This window comes from Pipistrellus kuhlii, unplaced genomic scaffold, assembly GCF_014108245.1.
Source record: "Pipistrellus kuhlii isolate mPipKuh1 unplaced genomic scaffold, mPipKuh1.p scaffold_m20_p_7, whole genome shotgun sequence".
Lineage (NCBI taxonomy): Eukaryota > Metazoa > Chordata > Mammalia > Chiroptera > Vespertilionidae > Pipistrellus > Pipistrellus kuhlii.
In genome coordinates, this window is record NW_023425573.1 from 19,771,681 (window position 1) to 19,795,666 (window position 23,986).

Sequence of the window (23,986 nt, forward strand, 5' to 3'; positions counted from 1 at the left end):
ATGACAGTGGTCCAGAGCCAGAATCCAATCATCCAGTTGACAAAGAGCTTGGTACAGAGAACGGTGACCAGCTGTTCCCCATCTCCAGTGAGCAGAGAGTAAGAGGAAATGGGTTTAAGCTGCGTGAAGGATTTGGGTTATTTAGGGTAGGATTTCCTGACAGTGAAGGTTGCTGAACATTAGGACTGGATTAGAGAGAGGGGTTGTAGAATTTCCGTTCGCGGGGATTTGGCCAGCACGGTCCTGTGTGTGCAATGGCTGCAGGGGCTGCCTCCCAGCTGCGCCCTCTGCCTGTCTCATTCCCTTTCTCCCCATATGGTGCTCTCACCAAATGAGCCTCTCTGGAAAGGCTAGGAGGGAGGGGGTGGTGTGGAGAGAGGGGAAGTGGTTATCCCGGCCAGTTTTCTGACACATCGATGGCAGGCCTTGACACTCTGGGTGAGGTCACACGAACCCTGACCTGGTTTAGTGAACCTTGGACTGAAAAGCTCACCTGGGCCCGGGAAAAGGCAACTGTGGTCACATTGAAGGCTTGGCTGGCAGTGGAGAGCGCATGCCTTGTCCTAAAGGAGGCAGCTCTTTCTGAGAACCAGTCCCTTCTTGCCACTATTGACAGACTTTGATTCTCAAAAGAGGGTATGAAATTTGGGGAGTTTGAAAATTCTGGCAACCTCTTAAAAAAAAAAAAAATATATATATATATATATATATATATATATATATATATATCGTATAAAAATATATATCGTATATATATACGATATATGTATTTTTATACGATATATATATATATATATATATATATATATATATATATAAAATTGATTTTTTTAGAGAGGAAGGAAGAGAGATAGAAACATCAATGAGAGAGAAACCTTGATCAGCTGCCTGCTGCACACCCCCTACTGGAGATGTGCCCACAACCAAGGTACCCTTGACCGGAATCGAACTTGGGACCCCTCAGTCCGCAGGCTGACTCTCTATCCACTGAGCCAAACCGGTTTCAGCTAATTTTTTAAAAGCAAATTACACGTGGGTCAAAGTGAGTGTATGATTGTGGGTCTTAATTCAGTGTGCCGGGCTCTCTTCTGTGACCTCTGCTCTGCCAGGACACGTTGGCCCTGTGGTCAAGAGCCCAGTTCAAACACAGACTTGAGGCAGCAGAATCCTACTCTGTCCCAGTGTATACAAAAGTTGAATCATCGCGTTGTACAGCTGAAACTAATATAATATTGTATGTCAATTTTACCTCAATAAAAAAATAAATGGGAACTTCAGTGTTCATGCATTGAACCATAAGAAGTTGCTATTTTATAGAGCAAAAATGATCAAATATTATCAATTTCATAGACTTCCATCTAAAAGTAACCTCTCACCCACTTAAGAAAAATAAGGATATAAAACATCAGTGGTGTTTTCTCCTGCTGCATGAACGTTTTGCCTCCTCTGGGACTGAGAGGACTCATTTACTGCTCCACACACAGCCTTGTATTATTTCTTAGCAAACCATGCTTGGCAGGTGGTGGTGACATCAGCGATCACCTGTAGCATCCAGGCAGCATAGAGAGTCTGTCCTTCCCAGGAGTAGTGGCTTGAGATCGTCTAAGCTCTCCTAATAGAAATATAGTCATTTATGGAAACTTCTCAAAGAAATCACCTTTCTCTTCTTTCTCTTCTCCTCTTTCCCATAGTTATAGGCTGCCAGTTTCTTTTTTTAATATATTTATATTTATTTATATTTTTTTAGAGAGAAAAGAAGGGAGAGGGGTAGAGAGATAGAAACATAGATAAGAGAGAAACATCATCAATGAGCTGCCTCCTGCATGGCCCCTACTGGGGATCAAGCCTGCAACCCAGGCATGTATCCTGATCTAGAATTGAACCAGTGACCCCTTGGTTCATGGGTCAATACTCAACCACTGAGCCACACCAGCCTTGCATAGTTTGCCATTTTCTACACACAGCATTATTGGAAATCAACTGAGCATAGCTGAGGATAAAATAATTGTCATCACAGGCAGGCAGGAAGATTTCAATTTTAGCTAGGTTCCATGATGACTCAATGGAAATCAAGTTGCTTACTAATGGTGCCATTCTTAAAAAAAAAAAAAAAAAAAAAATGTGTCGGGGAAGATATGGCTGGCAGACACCCCCCGCCCCCACATAGGAATCAGGAGAGGAGGTCCTACCTCTGATGCCATGTCTCCCCTACCCCCTGATCCTGAAGGGGAGGGCAGGGGAGGGCAGTGCCCAGCTGTGATCATGTTAGAAGAGAAAGATATGAGAGGACCTTACTTCTCTCTGGTCTTCCCATTATTTCCTAGAACTCAAACTAATGGGAGTGTTTCTCCAATCAACTCTGAGCTCTCTCTGGATAAATAGGGTGATGGATTCTTTCTTCTTTCTTTCTTTTCCTTCCTTCCTTCCTTCCTTCCTTCCTTCCTTCCTTCCTTCCTTCCTTCCTTCCTTTTCTTTCTTCCTTCCTAACCATTTGAGGTTTACTTTATATTGATTTATAAATATCAACCTCTTTGTGTATTTTCTTCATAACATAAAAAACGTATTTTGACCAAATGAGTCATGCATTCTTGTTCTCTTTCTTGATCAATTGGAATTTCAACTCCTTCCAGTTTTTTCACTTTTAGTAAGAAGTAGCAAATGAATAAAAACCATGCTAAATAGAAGGTGGGGAGCTGATATCAGAGACTCAACAGAACAAAACTCCCCACTAAGACAGCTTTCCAGAATTAATTTTCAGAGTGTCCATTAAATCAACCATATGGGGAATGTTTAGAAGGCAGAAACATGCCCCTATTAAGTGATTAGTGTGTTTTCTTCAGGTGACCTTAAATGAAAAAGATATATATAATGTAGTCCTCACCCCACTGATGGTGTATACTTGGAAAGTCATATTAATATTTATTAGAAAACACCTGTAATTATGCATGGTGCTATCCAGCTACCTCTTTAGTTTAGTAAGTGTGTAAAAATGTATTTTATTTATTTATTTATTTATTTATTTATTTATTTATTTATTGTAATTATAATGGCTTTGATTTATTGCTCTTAGTCAGGAAAAATGTATTTTAATGAGCCCCAAGAGCCCACGCCCTCTGTGTGGTCTGTGGGTGACTTAGAAATTGTGGAAAGAGAGCTGATGGGCTGAGAGGCTGCACCATGGGCTGTCCCCTGACCCTCAGCCACCTCCAGATACAGTTGTCCCTCCTCTTATCTGAGGGGAAGAATCCAATGCTTTCTGCTCTCCCATTGACAGAATCTCTTAGCAGCTTTTTGCCTCTGTGTTTAGATTGATAGCATTACAAGGGCACTAAAAGTAAAAGAAAATAAATGCCAAATTCTTTTAAGTAAAGGAAGGGACAAGAACAATGAGACTGAGACATATATTTAAGAATATATTCTCATGTCCGCTGAGCACGATGGCAGGACACATGGAAATGTATTGCCTAGTGGTGGTTGCTTAGTACCTGATGGGGTGGAACAAGTATCATTATTATCATCAACAACAATTTCCATTTACTCAGCATTTTCTCTATGCCAGGCACGGTTCTGAATGCCTCATATCCATTGACACGTGTATTTTTCACAGCTCCGTAAGGCAGGTATTTTACTTTCTGTAGCTAAAGAAATAGGCATAGAGCCAGGGCTCACAACTAGTGGGAGGCAGAGCAAGGATTGAAACCCAAGTCTTAACCGCGGGGCTGTGTTGCCTCTTTTGATTAGGAACCATTTGGTTATTTCCAAAAGAGTGTCTGCATTTCCCGATCACTTTCTTTGACACTTTCTCCATAATGAGAAAGTCCCTTTAGAACCTCCAGAAATGAGACCTCTGCTACTTGGCACCTTGTTTGCCAATGCAAATCAGGAAAATTGCTCTCTAACCTGCCAATAATATCAAGATAAAGAGAGAAGAGCCTGCTGGTGCTTCTCTTTCTCAAAGAGACAAGGAAAAACACACCCCTGGTAGCTCAGGGCGGGTGCTGTGCCTGCTGCCCATGTCTGCTGTTTCCTTTCTTTTTCTGGGGGAAATTGTCTCGAGGGAAGAAGCCCAGGCCACATGGGCTGCAGCTCTCTGCCAGGTGGAAACCTTGACTCTAGGAGAACGTGGGAGAGGAAGCAGCGACTCCAGGACTAACATCACTACTTTGTGATAAACTTTGAAAGTGGCCTCTGTGAAAAGCCCTCCCAATCTAAGTGCTGTTGGGAGCCCCTGGAGGGTGAAGGATGTTCTCTTTGTTTGCTATAAAAATGATTCAGTTCTCTCTGCTTTACATTCGAATAGGGTCATTGGGCTGTTCCGTGATGCTTGCCAAGGTGGATTAGTTGAGTTATTTCTGGATATTGGACCAATTAGTCTTTATTTTTTTTAATGGAGATAGAATTTGTGTGCTACAGAGTTTATTCTTCTAAAATACATAATTTGATGGGGTTTAGTATATTACAAAACCGAGAAGCTGTGTAGCTAGTACATTACTATCTACTTTTAGAGTTGCAAAAGTGATACTATATTATAGTGCCAACAGCAGAGAGAGTAAAAGAAGACTTGTCTAGGACTACAGAGAAAACATGAAAACTCTCGCAATTGAGCATGTACAGTAGAACTTCTGGTGAGGATGGAATTGTTCTCTGTTTGCACCATCCAAATTGGTAGCCATTAATCACATGGACCTGTTGAGCAGGGGAAATGCGAGTGGTACAACTGAGAACTGGGTTTTTATCTAATTAAATGTGAATAGCCACATATGGCTACCATATTGGGCAGAGCAGCTGTGTGGCAACTTACCAATTCAGTCTTATCTGAGATCATTTTCCCCATCTCCCGCACGGCCCCAGTTCCCAAAATGATTGAAATGTTGGAGCATGTGCTATACAAATTGTCATATTTAAATTTAATCCCCATTACAAAGAAAAAGCTTTGCATTCCCACAAGGAACCCAGATGATGGATTGGGTGGGGAGAGGCATCAGGCTGGGAGCCTCTTCTGAAATATATCTGAGCTGGAGTCAACTCGGTTGGCACCAGGCATGGGTGACATCAGTCCCTTCACAGGAGGACAAAGGAAAGTTGTGAACTTGGCCTCTGCTTCACAGCTCACAAGAAGTGAAAGTGATTCCCACAGCGGAGTATTTTGGAGGACATGAAGTAAGGTAGCTTCTGCTCAAATTGTGGGTTGTGAAGACAAGAGCTGGGCCCCTTCTAGTATTCTGTCACCAAATGATTAGTTACGAAGATTCCAGGAGCCATGGAAGAGTCTTTAAGCTCTCATGGTTCAACTCATTAAGCTCCCTTCTCCCCCAAATTCCACTTAAGGTGACTCTTGTTGTTTTTTAAGCACCCAGAGGCCTCCATTTTTTTTCTTGAGGATTCAATTTTCTTCAGAAGAAAAGTAGCTAGGGAGAATGTTACATATTATTAATGTAAAATATGCAGCTGCTTTATTCATTACTAGAGGCCCAGTGCCCGAATTCATTCATGGGTGGGTTCCCTCAACCTGGCCAGCAATCAGGGCCAATCAGGGCCAATCAGGGTCAGCCAGGGAGGGGAGGGGGACCACAGGAGGTTGGCTGTGGGAGTGCACTGACTACCAGGGGGCAGCTCATGCATTGAGTATCTGCCCCCTGGTGGTCAGTGCATTATCATAGTGACCAGTCAACTGGTCATAAGGATTGCTTAGGCATATATATATTTTTTTTTCTTTATTTCCTGGTGTGTATTTTCTTTACCATGTTTTTCAAATATAAGGTATAGGAAGACAAACACATTTCAGATGCTTCTTATCCTAAAACTTTCTGTACTGTTTGAGAGCCAAAATGGTATTTATTGTGCATGAAGTTATGGAAAGATGGGATGTCTCAAGTGAGTAATTAATATTTACCTATAAAATATAACACATTGGGGAGAAGACCAAAAATATTCACTAAGTGCTAAATAAACTTAGAAGAAAAAATTATCGATGTCTAAAACTTTAGGGTTTTAGGGCAAATGCAGAAATGGAGCTAGAGATTCCATAGGACAAAGTATTTTAAAGTTATTCATTAAGACAAGAAAGCATTAAATATATAGTTTTGAATTTCTGACTTGACATACATATCCTTATGTGATCCAGAAAGCTAGGTTCGAGTTTAGATTTCTCAGACACCCCAGAGTGCCAGCTGGAAGGCAGCAAAGTCAGGGCACCAGCCTGTCACCTATTGGGGACTGAGCAAAGGACTCCCTGTGCTGGGGCCAGCCCTGGGGCTGGAGGGGTGCACACCGGTGCCATCATCCACACTAGGGAGGACAGAACTGGAGAAGAGACCTCCATGGGGCCTGGATGCAGGCTGGGGTCCCAGGTGTGGTGCCTGGAGAATGTTCTAGAAGACTGCATATCTTCCCTTGCTTAGTGTGGAAGCACAGTGTTGGAGGAGATCAGAATGAGGTGTCTACATCATGAAGTCGGGGCATGGACCCTGATGGCTTAGGTCTAAGGGCATGTTTTAAGACCAGTGACCATTTCAGTGTTTCTGTGCTGAAAGAAACTCATCAAGCTGGGACAAAAGAGCAGTCTCCTAGTGGAGCTACCCTTCACGATCTGGTTCCATAGGTGTCTTTTTTGTAGTCGAACTCGGAAGTTACCAATTTGCTGTTTCCAAGGCTCCTGAGTGCTTTTACTTATATTTTTAAGTGTTACTGAGATATAATTCATGCACCATGCAATTCACCGACGTTGCTGGTTTTCAGTATTGTACATTTACAGAGCTGTGCAGCCTTCACCACAATCCATTTTAGAGCATTTCCATCACCCCAAAGAGAAACCCCTAGTCTGCTTCCTGCCTCCCTGGGTTTGCCTGTTCCCACTGGGGCTTCTGCGCTTCTCCAGAAGTTTTCCCTTTGACATGTGCATAGGCCCAGAGAGAATAGTAAAATCTTACCCAATCAAATATTCCATCCCTTTTCTCCATGAATGTCAATTGCACTTCTCAAACTTTAACGTGCATGTGAATGGAGCTAAAATTTCCAGGGACTCCGCAGGTCTGGGAGTCTGAATTTCAAACAAGTGCTGCCCATGCTGTGGGCCCAGGGACCACACTTGAAGGACATAGGTGGTGCTGAAGCCATTGTTTTAACCAGAGCAGCCTCGTTGCAGACAGTGTGTCAGGACTTGAGATTTCAACTGGCTTAGTGTTGCAGGTTGTCGTCATAGCATGGGATGCAGGATGGGAAGGAAGTGTGTGCATGTATATGTGTAGGTGCATTGTGTGTGTGCGTGCGTGTGTGTGTGTTGTGTGTGTGTGCATTTGCATGTGTGTGTGTTTGTGTGCAGGTACATGAGGCTGTGGCAGGAGTTTTGCGCACGTGGACTTCTGCCTACCCTTCTGGAATTAGGGCTGTGAGGACCCCAAACTTCATTTCGTCTTCTCTAGTCTTCAAACCTGAGCTTCCCGGACTCGTCGTCCGCATAGGCAGGCGGTTGCCACAGGTTGTTTAACTTGGTCTGGTTCCCTTTCTTATCAAGGCTCCAAACCCACGTTTCTCTGACTGTCTTTGACCCATCAGGGGCATCAGTTCTGGTCACACAGCACTTTCTGGAAACTGTGTTCCATGAAAATAAATCTGAACACATTTCCCACACGCTGGTGTTTCAGTGCGTTCCGTGTCCTACCATGGAGGGACCGCGGTCCCTGTTTAGGGAGGAGGCAGCTGAACGTGGGGCCCTGGGAGACAGAGCTCAGCTGAGACCCAGAGCCTGGGGGTCTGTCAGGCTGGGTGCCTGCACAGCCTGTGGTATTCGGTCCCAGTCTGCACATGGGCTCGCTTTCTTCTGGTTTCATCAAATTGTTTTTGTTTCTGTGGTTTCTTGCTAAATGACTGTATCATCAGATCCCACATGACAAAGCCAAGACCAGAACCAGAAAGCACTCTTTCTTCATCTTTCTTGATGGCCCGCGGAGACTCTCAGAGGATCCAGCTTTTACTTCAGACGTGACACGGAGCACAGAGGCTCCTGCTGGTCTGCCTATGGCAGAGGCCAGTGTGTGAAACCCTCTGTGAGCACAGCGTAGGAGGTGGTTCCTGGGCATGTTGTAGCCTGCCTGGGACCTCTTCTTTGGCACATCTGACTCTGAGAAAGATAAGAAATCGCTGAGAAGGGACAAGATTGCAAGCACGGTGGGCCATGTAGACCACACCTCTGCTCTTGTCATTTCCTGGTCCAACTCTCACTGGCTCCCCATTGCCTGCAGGGTAAGCCCAACCTCCTGGTCACGGCCTCCAGGACTCCTCCAGCTCTGCTTTTCCTGCCAGCCTTGTGCCCACACTTACACTGTAGCTGCAGCTGTGGGCTGTTCCAGGAACATGCGCCTTGTTGCTGCCGTCCTCTCCTCATACTGTTCCCTTCAGGGTAGTCTCTCTTCCTTCCTCTTTCTATCACAGTGCCAGGCATCTCTCCAGGATGGCTCACCTGCCTCTCTAGGATGTCTTTGTGGGGGATTTTAATTTTCATCTTCTTTCCATCTTCTGTGTTCCACTATAACTGGATACTTCTGACATTTTCTTATTATTTACACTGTTTAAAAAATATTGTAAACACAACTATCATTTATTGAGCATGTACAGTGTAGTTTATACAAGCGATTTCATTTTATCTTTCTAATGCCTCTGCAAGGGAGCTGGTGAGGACACACCCCCTGCACAGGTGAGGATGTTCAAACTTCCCCAGAGTTGCCCCAGTAGATCTGTTTGGATCCAAGGCTAGCTAGAAGACACCCAGACCCATGTGTATCCATTTGTCTCAGCCAGTGGTAGCTGGAGCTGGTGAAGGAGGGTTCTGGGTCACATAACAACCTCAGGTTTATCACAGCCGTGGAAGACCTGGTTTTACCTTTTTGGAACACACACACGAACACACTTCAGCACAGTGCCTGTCGGGCCGCCCCCAGGTGATTCTTTATTTCTTCAGCAGTGGGTTCTGAGCGGTGGCCCTGGGCGCACTTAAAGTGTAACTTTTGCAAAATCTGGTAAAAAGACTTCAGGTCCTGCCGTAGCTGGTTTGACTCAGTGGATTGAGCGTCGGCCTGCGGACTGAAGGGTCCCGGGTTTGATTCCATTCAAGGGCACATGCCTGGGTTGCGGGCTGGATCCCCAGTAGGGGGCATGCTTGAGGCAGCCTATCAATGCTTCTCATCGTTGATGTTTCTATCTTTCACTCTCTCTTCCTCTGAAACCAATTAAAAAAAAAAAAAAGACTTTAGGTCCTTAGGAAACAAAACAAACAAACAGCAATAAAATGGAAACAGGTGGCCCCAGGAAGTGTTGTCAGTGTGGATGTTCACTTGCTCAGGTTAAGGAGTGAGCGAGGCAGAAGAGGGTCCGGGAATGGCGCCTCCAGGAGCCCCTAGCAGATCGTGTTTGCCATCCTGGTCTGGGATCTGCCTAGGAATCCGAGCGTGTGCGAGTGGAGCGCAATGAAGGGGGAGCAAAAATTTAAACAGTTCAGCTTGACCAAAATCATGATCTAAAATAACATTTAGGGACCTAAGGAAATACTCGCCCAGTACATCTGTTTGGACCCAAGACTGGCAGACTATAGAATCACACTTAGACATTTAAAATTTAGTGGCATCTCAACTTGATTAAAATATAGGCCAGCACACACACTCTCACTTATGCACAGGAAAAAGATCAGTGGATCTGTTCAAAGGGGTTGAGATGCAGGGGTGGGGTCACAGGAAAGTTTTGCTTTGTTTTTACATAGTGTTTGAACTCCCAAATGTTCTAGAATGAAATGTGTTTATCAGAAAAAAAAATACACACTAAATACTAATCAGAGAATCAGGGGGGAAAAATAACATAAAAACCCACACATTTAACCCAAAAAATCAAAAGTGAAAAAAGAGAACATCAACAACCAAAAATCCAGCATTCATAGGTACAAAGAAATCAGAGTGTGCCAGGGACAGGCTGGGTGGGGAGCACCATTGTTCTTACTTAGCCTGGCTCTCTTCTTAGCGTCCTTTTATGTTTGTGCACACAATTTCAAAGCCTTTTCCTAAGTTTATTTTGTGACGAGTGGCTTTAAACTTCCCCAGAGCTGGCCTTCAGATGGTTTGAAAATATGATGAAAATGGATGGCACTCCCCAGCTTTAGGAGTGTGGAGGGAGGGAGACCTTCTCCGAAAAAGATCCTCCCCCTTCCCTCTGTCCCAGCTTTCCCTGCGTGGCTCTCCCTGGATGTGTGTGTGTTGGAGAGTTGCCTATCAAGAAAGAAAAATCATTCCCAAGTACTCTTTCCCATCTTGGATTCTTTGAGAGCTCCAAGGACTGAAGGGTCCCAGGAAAGCTGGATGTAAGAGGTGGGAGGGGCCTTAGGTGGTTTGACTCAGTGGATAGAGTGTCATCCTATGGATCAAAGGGTCCCAGGTTTGATTCCCAGACAAAGGGACAACCAATCGATGTGTTTGTCTCACATCAGTGTTTCTCTCTGTCTTTCCCTCTCTCTTCCACACTCTCGCTCTCTTAAAAAAAAAAAAAATCAATAGGAATATATCCTCAGATGAGGATTAACAAAAAAAAATTAGAAGAAAGAAGAAAGAAAGAAAGAAAAGAAGAAAGAAAGAAAGAAAGAAAGGAAGAAAGAAAGAAAAGAAAGAAGTGGGAGGGGTGACAGGAAGATAATGTTTTGCTTCAACTTTGTTCTCCAGGTATGCACACACCTACAAACATGACAGTCTTGGATAAAGAGAACAACATGCCAAAAAAAAATCTGTGCCCACTTCGCCCACATAAGGCAGAAAGATGGAAGTAGGAAAGCCTTTAGGTAAACTTGTCTCAACTTCAGTGACAAACTAGCCAGACTTGAGCTTTATTTTTATCTGATTTCAATGTTGATTTTTAAATCTTTGTATACATAAAAATGATCAAGAGAAACACCTTATACATACCCAAATAGCTTTCTTACTTTTTAAGGGAAGCTTTTTTAAAAGTTTAAACATTTTTGTTGTTGTTTAGCTATAATTGACCTATCATTATATTAGTTCCAAGTGTTCAACATAATGATCCAATAGTTCCGTGGTTGGCAAACTGCAGCTCATGTGCCACATGCGGCTCTTTGACCCCTTGAGTGTGGCTCTTCCACAAAATACCATGGCCTGGGCAAAGTCTATTTTGAAGAAGTGGCATTAGAAGAAGTTTAAGTTTAAAAAAATGTGGTTCTCAAAAAAAATTTTCAATCATTGTACTGTTGATATTTGGCTCTGTTGACTAATGAGTTTGCTATGACTGCAATAGTCATATATACAGCAAAGCAATCACGCTAAGTTAACTTTTGTCACCCTATGTAGCTATAGAATTTTTCTGTTGTTGAAAATTTTTACATTTAGCATCTTCTGAATATGTAAAGCAGCGTTGTACATGGTCACCATGCTGTACATTACATCCCATGACATTTATTTTATAATTAGGTGTTTGTACCTTTGGGCCTTCTTCACCCATTTGGTATTGGTGCCTTTTAATGCTTTAGGAAAAGGTGTGTGGGTGTTTTGTTTTGTTTTTAGGGATTTAGGGATGGATGACTTCATGCTGCCGGGTTAAAGTGGAACTGAACCGAGCCTTCCAAGTTCTGAATTCTGAGTGTGTGTGTTGGGGCAGGAGGTGGAATTCCTGGATTAAAACTAATGAACACAAGTTTACAAGACTCCTTCTTGAGCATCCTTTAGCTCTTCCAAATGTCATCTTGATAAGTTAATATAAATGAATCAGAAACATCTGCGGCAAAAATCCCCCCGAAACACACAAGGGCTTAACAATTAAATGGAAGAATGTTTTGCACAATGTGTTTCAGGTTTTAGTGGATCCAAATGTTTTGAAAAACAGTTACGTTCTTAAGACATTTGGGGAATTTAAATGACAGCTGATTCTCCCTCCTCCCCCACCCCCCTTAAAAAGAGTAATGGTTATTTTTCTTTGTGTGGACTCCTGCTGCTCTTGTCTGTGGAGGAGATTCTTCTAGCAGAAGCCTTCACTCTAGTTTCTGCAAACCGCTGTCCTACCTTCCCCCTGCCCATTCACAGACTCGCTTTCTAAGCGAACACTGTGTGCTTCGGGCACAGAGTTCTCCAAGTCATGACCAGGCAGCATTTTGTCCGGTTGTAAGACTTGTTTCTAGGTTCAAGTGGAGCTTCGTTGCCACCAAGGATCACTCCCGCAATTTCGAGAATTTCACAATTCATAATCCTGGTTCACCCTTTCTGATGGCGCCAGTACAAGAGTTGAGGAAAAGAAAAAGATGTCAGATGTCTCGAGGATGAGCTGAACTCTGATGGGTTGTCCCCCTCCATCTTATTCTTGGACACAGGCTGAGGGATCTCGACAAATGCCAACTGAGCAGATGAAAGTGATTGATGTGAAGTTCCCTTTCAAGCTCTTATTTGAAAAACTTGTCCTTTCATTTTATTGACTTTCAGTCTCGCCATCCTGACGTCAGTGAGCTCACAGCCTGTAATTCTATCTGGACGTGAAGATGAAAGAAGAAACCCTTGCACAGTCTCGTTCCTCGTGTTTCCCTTCAAGGGACACTGTCAATCTTTCTTAGGCTTCCTAAGTGATCATCATTTAATTTTCTTTATAGATTGAAAAGTCTTCGTTTCCTAAACTTAAACAAAAAATAAGAGTAGGCCCGGCTGGTGTGGCTCAGTTGGTTGAGTGTCGTCCTGTGCACCAAGAGGTTGCTTGTTTGATTTCCAGTCAAGTCCCAGGCCCAAGTTGTGGGCTCGATCCCCAGTAGGGGGTGTGCAGGTGTTAGCCAATCAATGTGTCTCTCCCTCTCTCTTACTCTCTCTCTGAAATCAGTAAAAAAAATCTATTTTTAAAAAGAGTAATTTAAAGTAAGGGGAGCATATTAATAAATAATCTGCCATCACTAAAGTGTAGCAATGAATGAATGGTCTACATAGACACGGTCCCTAAGATTTGTCATTTAAAAAAAATTTTTTTGACACATTTTATTGATTTTTTACAAAGAGGAAGAGAGAAGGATAGAGAGCTAGAAACATCGATGAGAGAGAAACATTGATCAGCTGCCTCCTGCACACTCCCCACATGGGATGTGCCCACAACCAAGGTACGTGCCCTTGATCAGAATAGAACCTGGGACCCTTTAGTTTGCAAGCCGACGCTCTATCCACTGAGCCAAACCAGTTTCAGCTGCCATTTTAAATTTTTTAAAAATTTGGGGCATTTCTTCATGTGTACTTAGTATGTTAACAGTATATAATAGCTAGGAAAGAGTGATTATTTTACAAATATCCCATCTCTGTGGTGTGTGATGGCATGTGCACCAAAGCCTATTCTTTCAGGGAGAAGTAGCAGAACCAAAACCTCTATTGACTCTATTGAAAGAGAAATCAAGTTCCTTAGATATGCACTTAGACTCTAGATGAGAAATTCTGGCTGAATATATGCAGAGTATGAGAGTCAGAAGGCAAGGCAATGCCTAGTTTTAGTCCTGAATCCTATGTCTTTTGGAACATTCCCTTGACCATGGGTGGTGTTTTTTTCTGGGCAGACACCGGACTCCATAAATAATTGTCATTCTGGAGCTCATCCGTTGATATCTCCATTCTCCCACAATCCCAAGCACATGATGATGTTGTCTGCCTTGAAAAAAGGCCCTGGGCAAGTGAGAGTGGATGAGAATGAGTATGTAGGTTGAAAGAATATTATTGCAGATGCAGCTATCAATGACAATTTACCAGGTTGGGTTAATAAAAATAATGCTTTAGCACTTCCAAAGCCACCCATCTTAATGGGATACTTTCAGTTTACACACACACACACACACACACACACACACGCACATGCACACGCACATTTTAATTGGCCACCTACATTTTAGCCAAGAACACAAGGACAAATGTTCCCGATCACAGTCAGAGTCTCCGAGCAAAAGCCCTTTTTAAGAAATGAGGTTTGTTTGCCTGTGTTTTTTAAGGTTCATGAATCCTAACTAATTTGTTATTCATCACCCAGGAATTTATGCAAAATCCTCATATTCAACGAGTGGGAGATGGCTTAGTGCTTTCTGTGTTGTCAGTTGCTCGCTTGCTCCAGCTGCGGTTTCGGCTGGGCCTGTCCACCTGTGCCCTTCCCTTTAGTTACTAACGTTTAGTACCTTCGGTGGCGGAGGTGCTTGTGTGGGCTGTGTTCCTGCATTTGGACTATTTTACTAGCAGGCTCCTGCCTGGGACTCACTAACTGTTCCCTTCTGCTTTGTCACCATCATTTCTACTTGTTGCTTTGCTCACAGTCTCTAACTCTTAAATTCCCATTGAGGCTTCCTCTAATGCTAAGGATCAAATCAGACACCAGCTTTTGTGTTAAAAACAAAACCCTTCACTGGAGGGTTGGATCCCTGCTACTCAGTGTGCTGCCCGTGGGCTGAAAATTGGCAGCATGAGCATCACCTGGGAACTCAGAACTATTAGCCGTGCCTCAGGTGAACTGCGTCAAAGCCTGCATTTTAACAAGAGCCAGGTGATTCAAAGCACATTCCACAGAGAAGCACTTCCTGGAAATCCTCACTGCTGGGGTTGCAGCCAACAGAGAGGTCTCCCTGAGACGTTTCTCTGCTGGGCTCTGAACTGGGTGCTTTGAACACACCATCAACAGTGTCTGACTTGAGCTTCCCAACACGCCAGTGTGGTATGTACTAGTGTTGTGTACATTCTCCAAAGGGGAAACTGAAGCGCTGGGAGACTGAGGCATTGCTGAGATTATTCAGACAGTAAGTGGTGGGCAGCCCGGATTCGGTCTGAGACGCATTGCTTCCAGAGTCTTTGTTCCCTACCTCGGACTCTGAGGCGTCCCTCCTCCTGGCATCTCTGTGCTCCCGGTCACTTCACTGTACTCACTGGCTTCTTTCCGTCTCTGAAGCTTCTCTAAGCAAAGCCTTGTGAATGGAGCATGGCTGTTTGGTTTGTTCCAACGAAGAGCTTTGGGTCTTGGGATTATTTTTCAGTAAGATGGTGTGTGTATATAGCTGGATCTCTATAATCGGGTTTCTCTCGGCCTGAGAATGAGCTCTCTCTCTCCTGCTTCCAATTAGAGAAAACTGCTTAGAGCTGCAGATGTCCTCCCAGACCTGAACTCCTCTGGCTCTGTGGAGAGTCAGGAGTATCTCAAACTTGACCTTTGGAAAAATACTTATGTTTACAGCTCTAACCTGAACAAATGGAATGAGTTATAAGACCTTGCAATGACTTTTGGTCCAGAGTTTAAGTCTGGAATATCTATAGCCTGTGTCCTCGGGGCCAAGGGTAAACTCTAGGAAGATTGTACGTGAGATCTGGCAGAGACCAAGGTCAGTGGTTTCCAAACTGATTACTGACCTGCTCTGAGGAGCTATTCCAGAGGAGGATTGGGGGACTGGATGTGGTCTGGGCTGAAGTAGGGGTTCCCTGGGGCCCTCCTCACTTTTAACCAGTTAGTACTGGTTAAAAATGAGGAGTAAAATAAGGCTTCCAGTCTTACTATTTTATCTAATGGGTCCTGAGTACCATTTTACTTAAGGGGCTTTTCCCTGCTTTAAAACATTCTGTGTACTAAAAAGCAACCAGTGTTACAGAAAACCGGAGAAGAACTAAGCAACCTTAGAGAGATTGAGGTTACATTTTTTATTATTATTACATGCAGGCACAGAGGAAAATGTCTCTCCAATTCTGGGCCCCAACATGGAGGAACTTTCCCTATTTATGTTTTTATCTTGTCTCCCAAATATGGGGTGTTTCCAGCCCCCTTTGCAAGTTCTTATAGAGCCTCTATGTGCTGGGGCCTTGAGACCTCCACCAAAGGCCTGGCCTGGTGCCAGCACTGATAACTTCGTTCCAGGAAGGTTTAATGGCCTCTCTGAAGCAGTAGTCGTCTTATTTTCCTTATTATTTAAGCAAGCAAGCATTTACAGAAGCCAAATAGCAGGGTTAAAATTTCAAACAGCAGTTTTTATATAAGATGAATGCTCTACTAGTGCTACTCTTTCCTTTGCAGCTGAGGCCGCTGCAGTTCCGAAGGATGAATTGACTTCTCAAGGTCACACATTGTTTGGGCTAAAAACGATCTCTTGTTTTCCTCCTCGGGAAGCTCAGTCTGCTGTCTGCGTCAGCCCTGAGCACGTCAGTGGCGCTGACCTGGCCGTCCGTCCTTTGCATTTGGGACTCTGGTGTGTGTTTGGAAATAAAATGCTGCTCAGGTGTTCAGAACAGAGCCAAGTGAAGAAGTTATATATTCTCTGTGTTCTTTCTCTCCCCATGCAACGAGTCTGTAGTGCCCCCTCTCTCCTGATCTGTTTATGCATCAAAGGCAGCCTTGCAGAGAACACAGAATACCCTGGTAAAGGCAAAATAGAGCAGCTCTTCTCTGACCTACAGGTTAAGTTACTGGAAACCCCACTTTAGAAGAATGTGCATTTGAGGAACTTATGACCAAAAAAGCAGGATGGCATTGGGAGACAGCAATCACACTTTGTTCTCCCCCCTCCTCCCCCCCAAAAAAAAAAAATAGAGACCTGAGAGTTGTAAAAAGCCCATCTAAAGATAGTACTTGGAACACTAGAGCAGTTTGCTGTCATCGCTGAGGGTCTTTTCAATTATTTACTAGGATTAAGATATTGAACTTGGCCTCAGGTAAATCTCTAGGGTAGGGAAATGGTTGTCACTGAGTACTTAGAATGTCAATAGCACTTGAAAAACCATGAAATGACACGAGAGAGGGGTTTGACCCTTGTCAGAGTTTGGCAAAAAGGTTCAGTGCAGGACAGATAACCAGGTGTACCTGGAAGCTGGCAGGTTAAAGTAATTTGTATGCTGTGAGGGCTCTTTCCAGGGTTTGCCTGAAGGTCAGGCCCATTGGATGCACATTTATAAAATGGAACTGGCAGAGATTAGTCCTCAGATTTGATGATAGAGGAGTTTTTCACTTAGTTATTGGTTCACAGTTCCTTGTTCTTGCTTTGCCAATCCAGTAATTATATTATCTTGGCAGATAAATGAAACTACACACTTCCTTATTTCATTCACTTTGAACTCTCTCATCTCTCCTGTTTAGGGTGGACCTATTGCCATTCTCTCTCATTTGAATTCACTTAGAAGTTAAAGTTCATCCTGAGAGAGATGAACGTGTAGCTTGCAGTATGTGCTCATCCCTGACCAGTAACTTTCTCCAAGGTAGTACCATGCATTGCTCAGGTTGAGGCTGAATTCTTGAACTTTCTGTGACTGGTTGAAACAAATCCAGATACACCTTGAGCTGAGAGCAGTGTCAGCTTCCCCTGCGTCATAGGGCTCTGTGGGGGAGGTAGAGATGCTGGAATAAAATCAGGAACCTCTGAGAGAAAGAAATGCATACTTGGTAGGCAGCCAAGAGCGTCAAATATAGTTATATTCTTTCAATTTCCAAGGTCGTCTTTTTAGTTTATTTTATTCCTTAAGTATATCATATATTCTCTCTTGGCCCTTTTCAAGGCGTCAAGCACAACATGGGTCCTTCAAAAAGTCACTGCCCCAAATTATTATACACTTTGGCTCCCTCCCTCTCTCCCACCAGAAAAGAGCTCCTTGAACCCAGGGGTCATGCTTGACTCATCGGAATCTTCTTCACACCCAGCACAGGCTCCAGGCCATCGTAGGTACAGAATGAGTATGTGCAGAACAAATACAGACAACTTATTCTCTGAATTTCCCCAGGATTCAAAAACCTCAGAACTTCTGTATTACAAACAGAAAATCCAGACCTACAAGGGTGTTGGCATAGTTGCCCCTGTGGTTGGGTTGCCTCTTTTCCTCCCCATTGGTGTTTTCCTTTGATTTTATAAAGTCTATGACTACTATAAATAGCAGGTTTTATTTTTTAGCTCATCAAAAATAAACTATAATTTAAAGTTGTTCACCATATTTTGAATAGATTGCTTATTCCGGTTTTAACCCCCTAAAGTCTTTTTTTTCCTGCCTACTTCAGGATAAGAAGGGAAATGAGACTGTATATTAACAGACTCTGTGTATATTTACTGCTTTTTTTTGCACCATCATTGTAGTGGGTTAATCTTCTTTGTCTCATTTAAAAGGTAAACTATTGTAATAGGGATTGCATTTAATATAAAGATTGCTTTGAGTAGTAGGGACATTTTAATGCTGCTAATTCTTCCAATCTGTGAACACTGTATGGTCTTCCATCTGTTTATAACTTCTTCTATTTCCTTTTTAATTAACTGGATCTTTATTGTTGAAAGTATTACAGCTATCTTCCTTTTTCCCCAATTGACCCCCTTCAATGGCCCCTATTTCTTTTTCAAAGTCCTGTCTTCCCTGATATTTCTGTCTTGGGTGTTATTCAGTTAATTTGATGAAGAGCTAACTTTTTCTATGATTGTGTGGACAAATTGGGTTGATAGATGTTCAACAACTATGTCCATTGATGGTGGTAATGCCATAATGACATCATGAGAGGGGAGGCAACACCATGGCAACTAAAACCCGAGAGTTTTAGAAAGAGGTTTCAAAGTTTGTCCTCTAGTGGCATGTTCAATGAACTCACGGTCTTCTAACTTTTGTTTTTCAGGCTTATGTAGAGAAATACATTGTGAAGAATTATTTCTACTACTACCTATTCAGATTTTCAGCTGCTTTGGGTCAAGAAGTGTTCTACATCACATTTCTTCCATTCACTCACTGGAATATTGATTCTTTTTTATCCAGAAGACTGGTCATCATATGGGTTGTAAGTATTACTATTACTTACAGATTGCTACTACTTCTGCAACAATTACCTGCCTTGGCATCAAAGTACTTTGCATATATGTTCTTTTTTTTTTTTTCTTTTTTTTTTAAGAGCTGAAAGTTTGCCTGGCTTACTTTGGGAAAACAATAGGAAAAATTAAAGTGCTGTGAACACAACTTGTTTTGTTTGCAAAAAGAAAAATACCTGTAGGTTTTGTGTAATGGACTGTCCACTTTCCTGTGGGTAACTAAAACTAGACAAGAAGAGAAGTGATGTGTGGAGAAGACAGGACTTTTTGAGAACCCAGAGGGGCCATAAAATGCATTCTCTTAAGAGGCCCATTTTAGTAAAATTGGATAAAAAAATAGAACATGGAAGTTGTTGACTATTAACTCCAAGTGGTATTAAGCAATACTCTATAAATAGCGGAGAGACAAAAGCATATAAGGCAGGGCACCTTCCTGAGGGACTTCTCGTGTAGTGGGGGCAGCTGACATAGACACAGAAACTCAGCGACAGTTCCAGCTAGAGAGATGGAGCCCCTTTCTGATGTTTTACTCAGGATCCTATTGTTTAACTTTTTTTAAGACCAAATAAGTTCTATTTTTATTATTACTGTTATTGGGAAAGATGATGATATTTGCAAGGCAGCAAGGCCTGCTGCCAGGTACAGGCTTTGGGATCCGAAAGGCCTGGGTTCAAGGGCAGCTCTACCGCTGCACTTGTCTGGGTGCCCTTGTCTGCAACCTGTCTCATCAACATAATGGTGTTGCTACTGCACATCTCCCAGAAGCATTATGAAAACGTCCAGAGTATGCACAGAGCTCAGGGCCTGATACTTGAGAACATGATAACTCATAGTGACTAGTCCATGAAGGCAAAGGGGTCAACAAGGTCAACGAATTCTAAGGTCGAACATTGTTTAGTGGGGAGAGGGAGCTTCAGGGACAAGGATGCCAGCATGGCTGGTTTCCTAACTCAGGATTCCAAAAACTAAGGTTCAGGAGTGGGTGGGTGGGTGTGAAGGAATTGGAGTTCTCATGCAGCTACTCTGCTCTGAGAAGCGCTGTGATCTTAAGTCATTTTTTTAAATATACATTTTACTGATTTTTTACAGAGAGGAATAGAGAGTTAGAAACATGGTGAGAGAGAAACATCGACCAGCTGCCTCCTGCGCACCCCTCACTGGGGATGTGCCCGCAACCAAGGTACATGCCCTTGACCAGAATCGAACCTGGGACCTTTCAGTGCACAGGCTGGCGCTCTATTCACTAAGCCAAACCCATTTCAGCTTAAGTCATTTTTTTTTTTTTCATTTCTAGAACAAGTTAGGGTGATCTTGATCAGGAGCCATAAACTTAAAATATCCTCAAAGGCAGGAGAAAGAAGTAAAACAGTGAAGTCCTGGATTGGGAGAGATGCCCAGGATGGGAGGAATCAGTGAGTCCCCTGCGGCCCCAGAGAGCAGCCGTCCTCTGTGCCTGCAGTCACTGCCACAAGGGAAAATGGGCCGGAGTTGCCAGATCTGTTTTTCACGTTTTAAGTTTTAGGCTTACATTTCTTTAAAAGCATCACATGCCAACGGAACACAGAATACTTGCAGTCCAATCGTATGAGGCCTGGGCTAGGTTAAAGCCTCCAGCCTAAAGGACCACTAAGGTGCTAGGTTTGCCATTAGGATTATTTGGCCTCGGATGTTCCCCGTTTTCTCCTTTTCTGCCTAAAACTGCAAGCCAAGCTTTCCTCTCCCAGTCTCCTGGCCAGCCCTTCTGTGAAATCCAGCTTCTGGCTAGAAGGATGATCCTCTTAGAATAGGCATCTTGCACAAGGTGAATGGCAGGGCAGTTGTCCCCTTCCTGTCTGAGTCCAGCTTCTGTACCTGCAGAGCAGTGGCGGCCATCGGAGGAGTTGGGGGTGGGGAGCATTCCTTCTGTTCTGAAGATCTGAAATGCTAGAAAGACCAGGTGCTTCAGTTTCTTACAGTCATTTATTTTCTGAGGTACCCCCCCCCTCCAACTTTTATGGAGGTAGAGTGGGGCAAATGATGTTAATTACTTGTAATAACCTGGGGATATCTTGCAATGTGCAAGGTCAGCTCAAGGCCAGTTGTCTCCTCCAATGAGGGTGGGAACCTTTCCCGAGGGGACGGGAGGCAGTGGTCACAGGCCTCTCCGATTGTCATTATCGGTTGTTATTTTCCGCTTTGGAGCCCTCGTTTCAAAGTGTGCAGAGGATTTCCTGTTTGGGGTAGAATTACCAGCCTTTTATTGAGAGTGAGCAAATAAAATCTTTGCCTGCAAAAGGAGAGCACCTAACCTTTGAGTATGCGGTTCGTCCTGAGCTTTGGCGACTTGTGACTTGCTTTTAAAAATGCGTGCATGGCCAGGTCCACCAGGCACCCATTGAATTACACGTTCTGTGTGCTCATTTGCATCTGGGAGGCAGCGTGTGTAATTCTGGCAGTTCCTGGGGGAGAGAATGGGGGCCATGGGGGTGCTGGGGGGCTGGGGAGAAGGCAGAGATAAAATAGATGTGGAGAGATGGAAGGGGAGGGAGGGAAACTAGCAGGTAGGAAGGGAGGGTCCTCTGCCCTGCAGAGATAATGAAGAGAAATGCTTGGCTTGGCCCGTGTGCTGAAGGTGGACAAAGGGAAGGGAAATTCCTGGGGTGTTGGGGCTGGAAGGGAAGGAGAGGTGGAGCGGGTTGAGGCTCTTGTTGGCTTCCTACAGACAGGCAGCCTCTCTCCTGGAAGGGTTATCCCTGAATGAGTGGCTGCCTCCTCCAGGGCTGAGGATTAAGAAATGTTAATTACATAAGGGGCAGAGTTTGAAGTCTTGTAACTTGAAACATCTAATCTCACCCAACAGTCTTTGGAAGGCAGCTGCATTCAGGAGCGCCAAACCTCTTGTCAAATTTTATATTAATTTTACAGTTGTCATTGGATGAAGTCCCAACATGTTTTATTGCTTTTAAAAGTCATTTGTTCTACTCGTGGTGACATTCGGTCTGAAATAGTTTAGCAGAATTTATGATTTGCTAACTGCTTTCTCATCACAATCCCGATTATTTCTCCCCTATGTAGTACAGCTTTTATTGGCATCTATGCTCATTTTCTTTTTTTGTTTTGTTTTGTTAATATATTTAATCTTCATAACAGTGGGTTAGTATCATTTTCATCATTTTATAGATTAGGACAGTAATACTTCAAATAATAATAAGCCATGTGAAATGCTGAGCCCTTAGTATATATGCCTTTCACTGTAATAGTGCTTTTTATATTTTACCTCATTTATCCTGCCAGCAATCCTGATGAGGGTTATTGCCAGCCCATTTTACAGATCAGAAAACTGACATGTAGAAAGGTTAAAGGTTACATTGCCCAGGAGTACATTGGATTAAGTAACCAAGTGGCTTTTTGTGCTAGAAAGAGAGAGGGCTACCATGGTTGTTTCTTAGAAAAACATCTAAATGACATGAAGAGCATTCACTGTCCATTAAAAAACAACAACAACAAAAAAAAACCCACACACACAAACAGATGTACCAGCTAAAGTTTAAACATTAAAATGTTGTGCATAATGTTCTCTTCTATTGCTTATCTGCTGTGGCTGTGGTTCATGTTGGCTGTATGGCATTTATTAGCTCTGTATTATACATAATTGCCTTTTATATACCTTTCTTGGCAGGTCAAAGGTATTTCTCTCAGAAAATTTAGGTGAGCTTTTGTTAAATATGCTGGAAGACATCAAATCAAGTCATTGTTTCTGTCACCTGTCATTTATCAAGGTTGTTAACCTGTCATTGGTTGGATTCAATAGAATCTTAGACTTTGGGACAGAAAAGTGGGGGGATGGGTTATCTAATTAGATGCTCTTAAGAAAATATGGTTGATAGTGCTTCAGAAGAGCCTCAGTTCAACTGAGTGGTTGCGATCTCTTGACTTCCTTTAGTCCCACCAAAAATTAAAACAGAGGCTTTAAAATAGCATTGCTGTATCCCAGAAACATTAGAGGCACTTTCATTGAACCTGCATGGGATTTAGCTTTGTAATATAAGGCCAAATTTACTTTCGGCTAAATAACTTTATTCTCCACTTTTTAAAAGAGCAATACAAATATTGATAACATGATTGGTCCTCAGGAGGCTCATTTTCTCTGTCCTATATTTTACTTGTTTATAGTCTGCCTCTTTTCGTAGATATTTCATGGTATTCAAGATGAGATGTACCAAAAGAAAATGGGAACAGTACATAAAATAAAAATCAGGAGGAATACAGATAGAATAAGAAATTAAGGCTTAGTGTACAGTTAAATGTAACTTGCTGATTCAAAGTTGAGCCACAAATTTGTCTTTGAACTTTGCCTTGTCCAAACCCAAATGAAATTACATTATCCAGAGCACTTGAGGTCTTGCTCCCCGGAATATTAGGTCAGTTTGGCTCAAATAAACTCTTACAAAAATTCTCAAAAACATGCACAAACATTATCCACTGGGAAGTGATGGGCTTGTTCGTAAGAGAGAAAGCCTTTTCCTGCCACCTGGGATTGTAGAAGCGCTATGGCCAATGACTCATGGCAAAACCATTTTCCTAGAGCGTTGTTTGCTTTCAGTCCCCACATTATCTGTGTGAACGTTCTCATTTTGAAGCTTCCTCTTGAGCTTTGTGTGTGGTTATTTTCAATCATTGGTAATTTAAACCATGAAAAAAAATGGTATCTCGGTTTATTTCCATTTTGTTTATTTTTAGTGAGGATGAAAACCTTCTTCAGATTTATTTTTAGCCATTTGTATTAACTCTTGAGAATTGTCCATCTGCCTTTGAGTACTTTTAAAAGGGACTTTAATATTTTAATTGATTTTTCACCAATGGTACCGAACTATTGATTTTTCTTATCTGAGCCAATCTGTCTTTATTAGATTTTTAAGAGTTTAAGGCTTTGAGAAACGGTATTTGACTTTAGGGTATCATCAACAGTGCCCTAAGAAAGTCATTTAAAATGGAATTTTCATGCTTTTATTCTGTGTGTTCACTTTAGGCACAGACCTCTTCACTCCCTGTTGTCTTACGCTTTGTGGTCTCCCTGTTTGTTTTTTTAAGGCATTTAAATTAGGGAATCCTGTCTTTGGGCATTTAATCTTTCTGGCCAACTGCTTTTCCTTATAATAAATAGCTTGCTCAGGAGTAACTAGCCCTTATTAAGCCTAGTTCATGTCCTCTGAACTCCAG

The 23,986-nt window shown here is 42.8% G+C and overlaps 1 protein-coding gene across 3 annotated transcripts in view; it reads left to right on the plus strand.

Annotated features, from left to right (window-relative positions):
* Positions 1-23,986, plus strand: part of SGPP2 (sphingosine-1-phosphate phosphatase 2) — an 80,267-nt gene that overhangs the window by 20,732 nt on the left and 35,549 nt on the right. For 2 of the 3 annotated variants that reach the window (XM_036420830.2, XM_045575643.1), the window contains one exon: positions 18,601-18,759. The exons of the other annotated variant lie outside the window; for it this stretch is intronic. In XM_036420830.2, the coding sequence (XP_036276723.1) occupies positions 18,601-18,759 (159 nt within the window). The remainder of the gene's footprint in view (positions 1-18,600; positions 18,760-23,986) is intronic. 3 annotated transcript variants of the gene reach the window in all.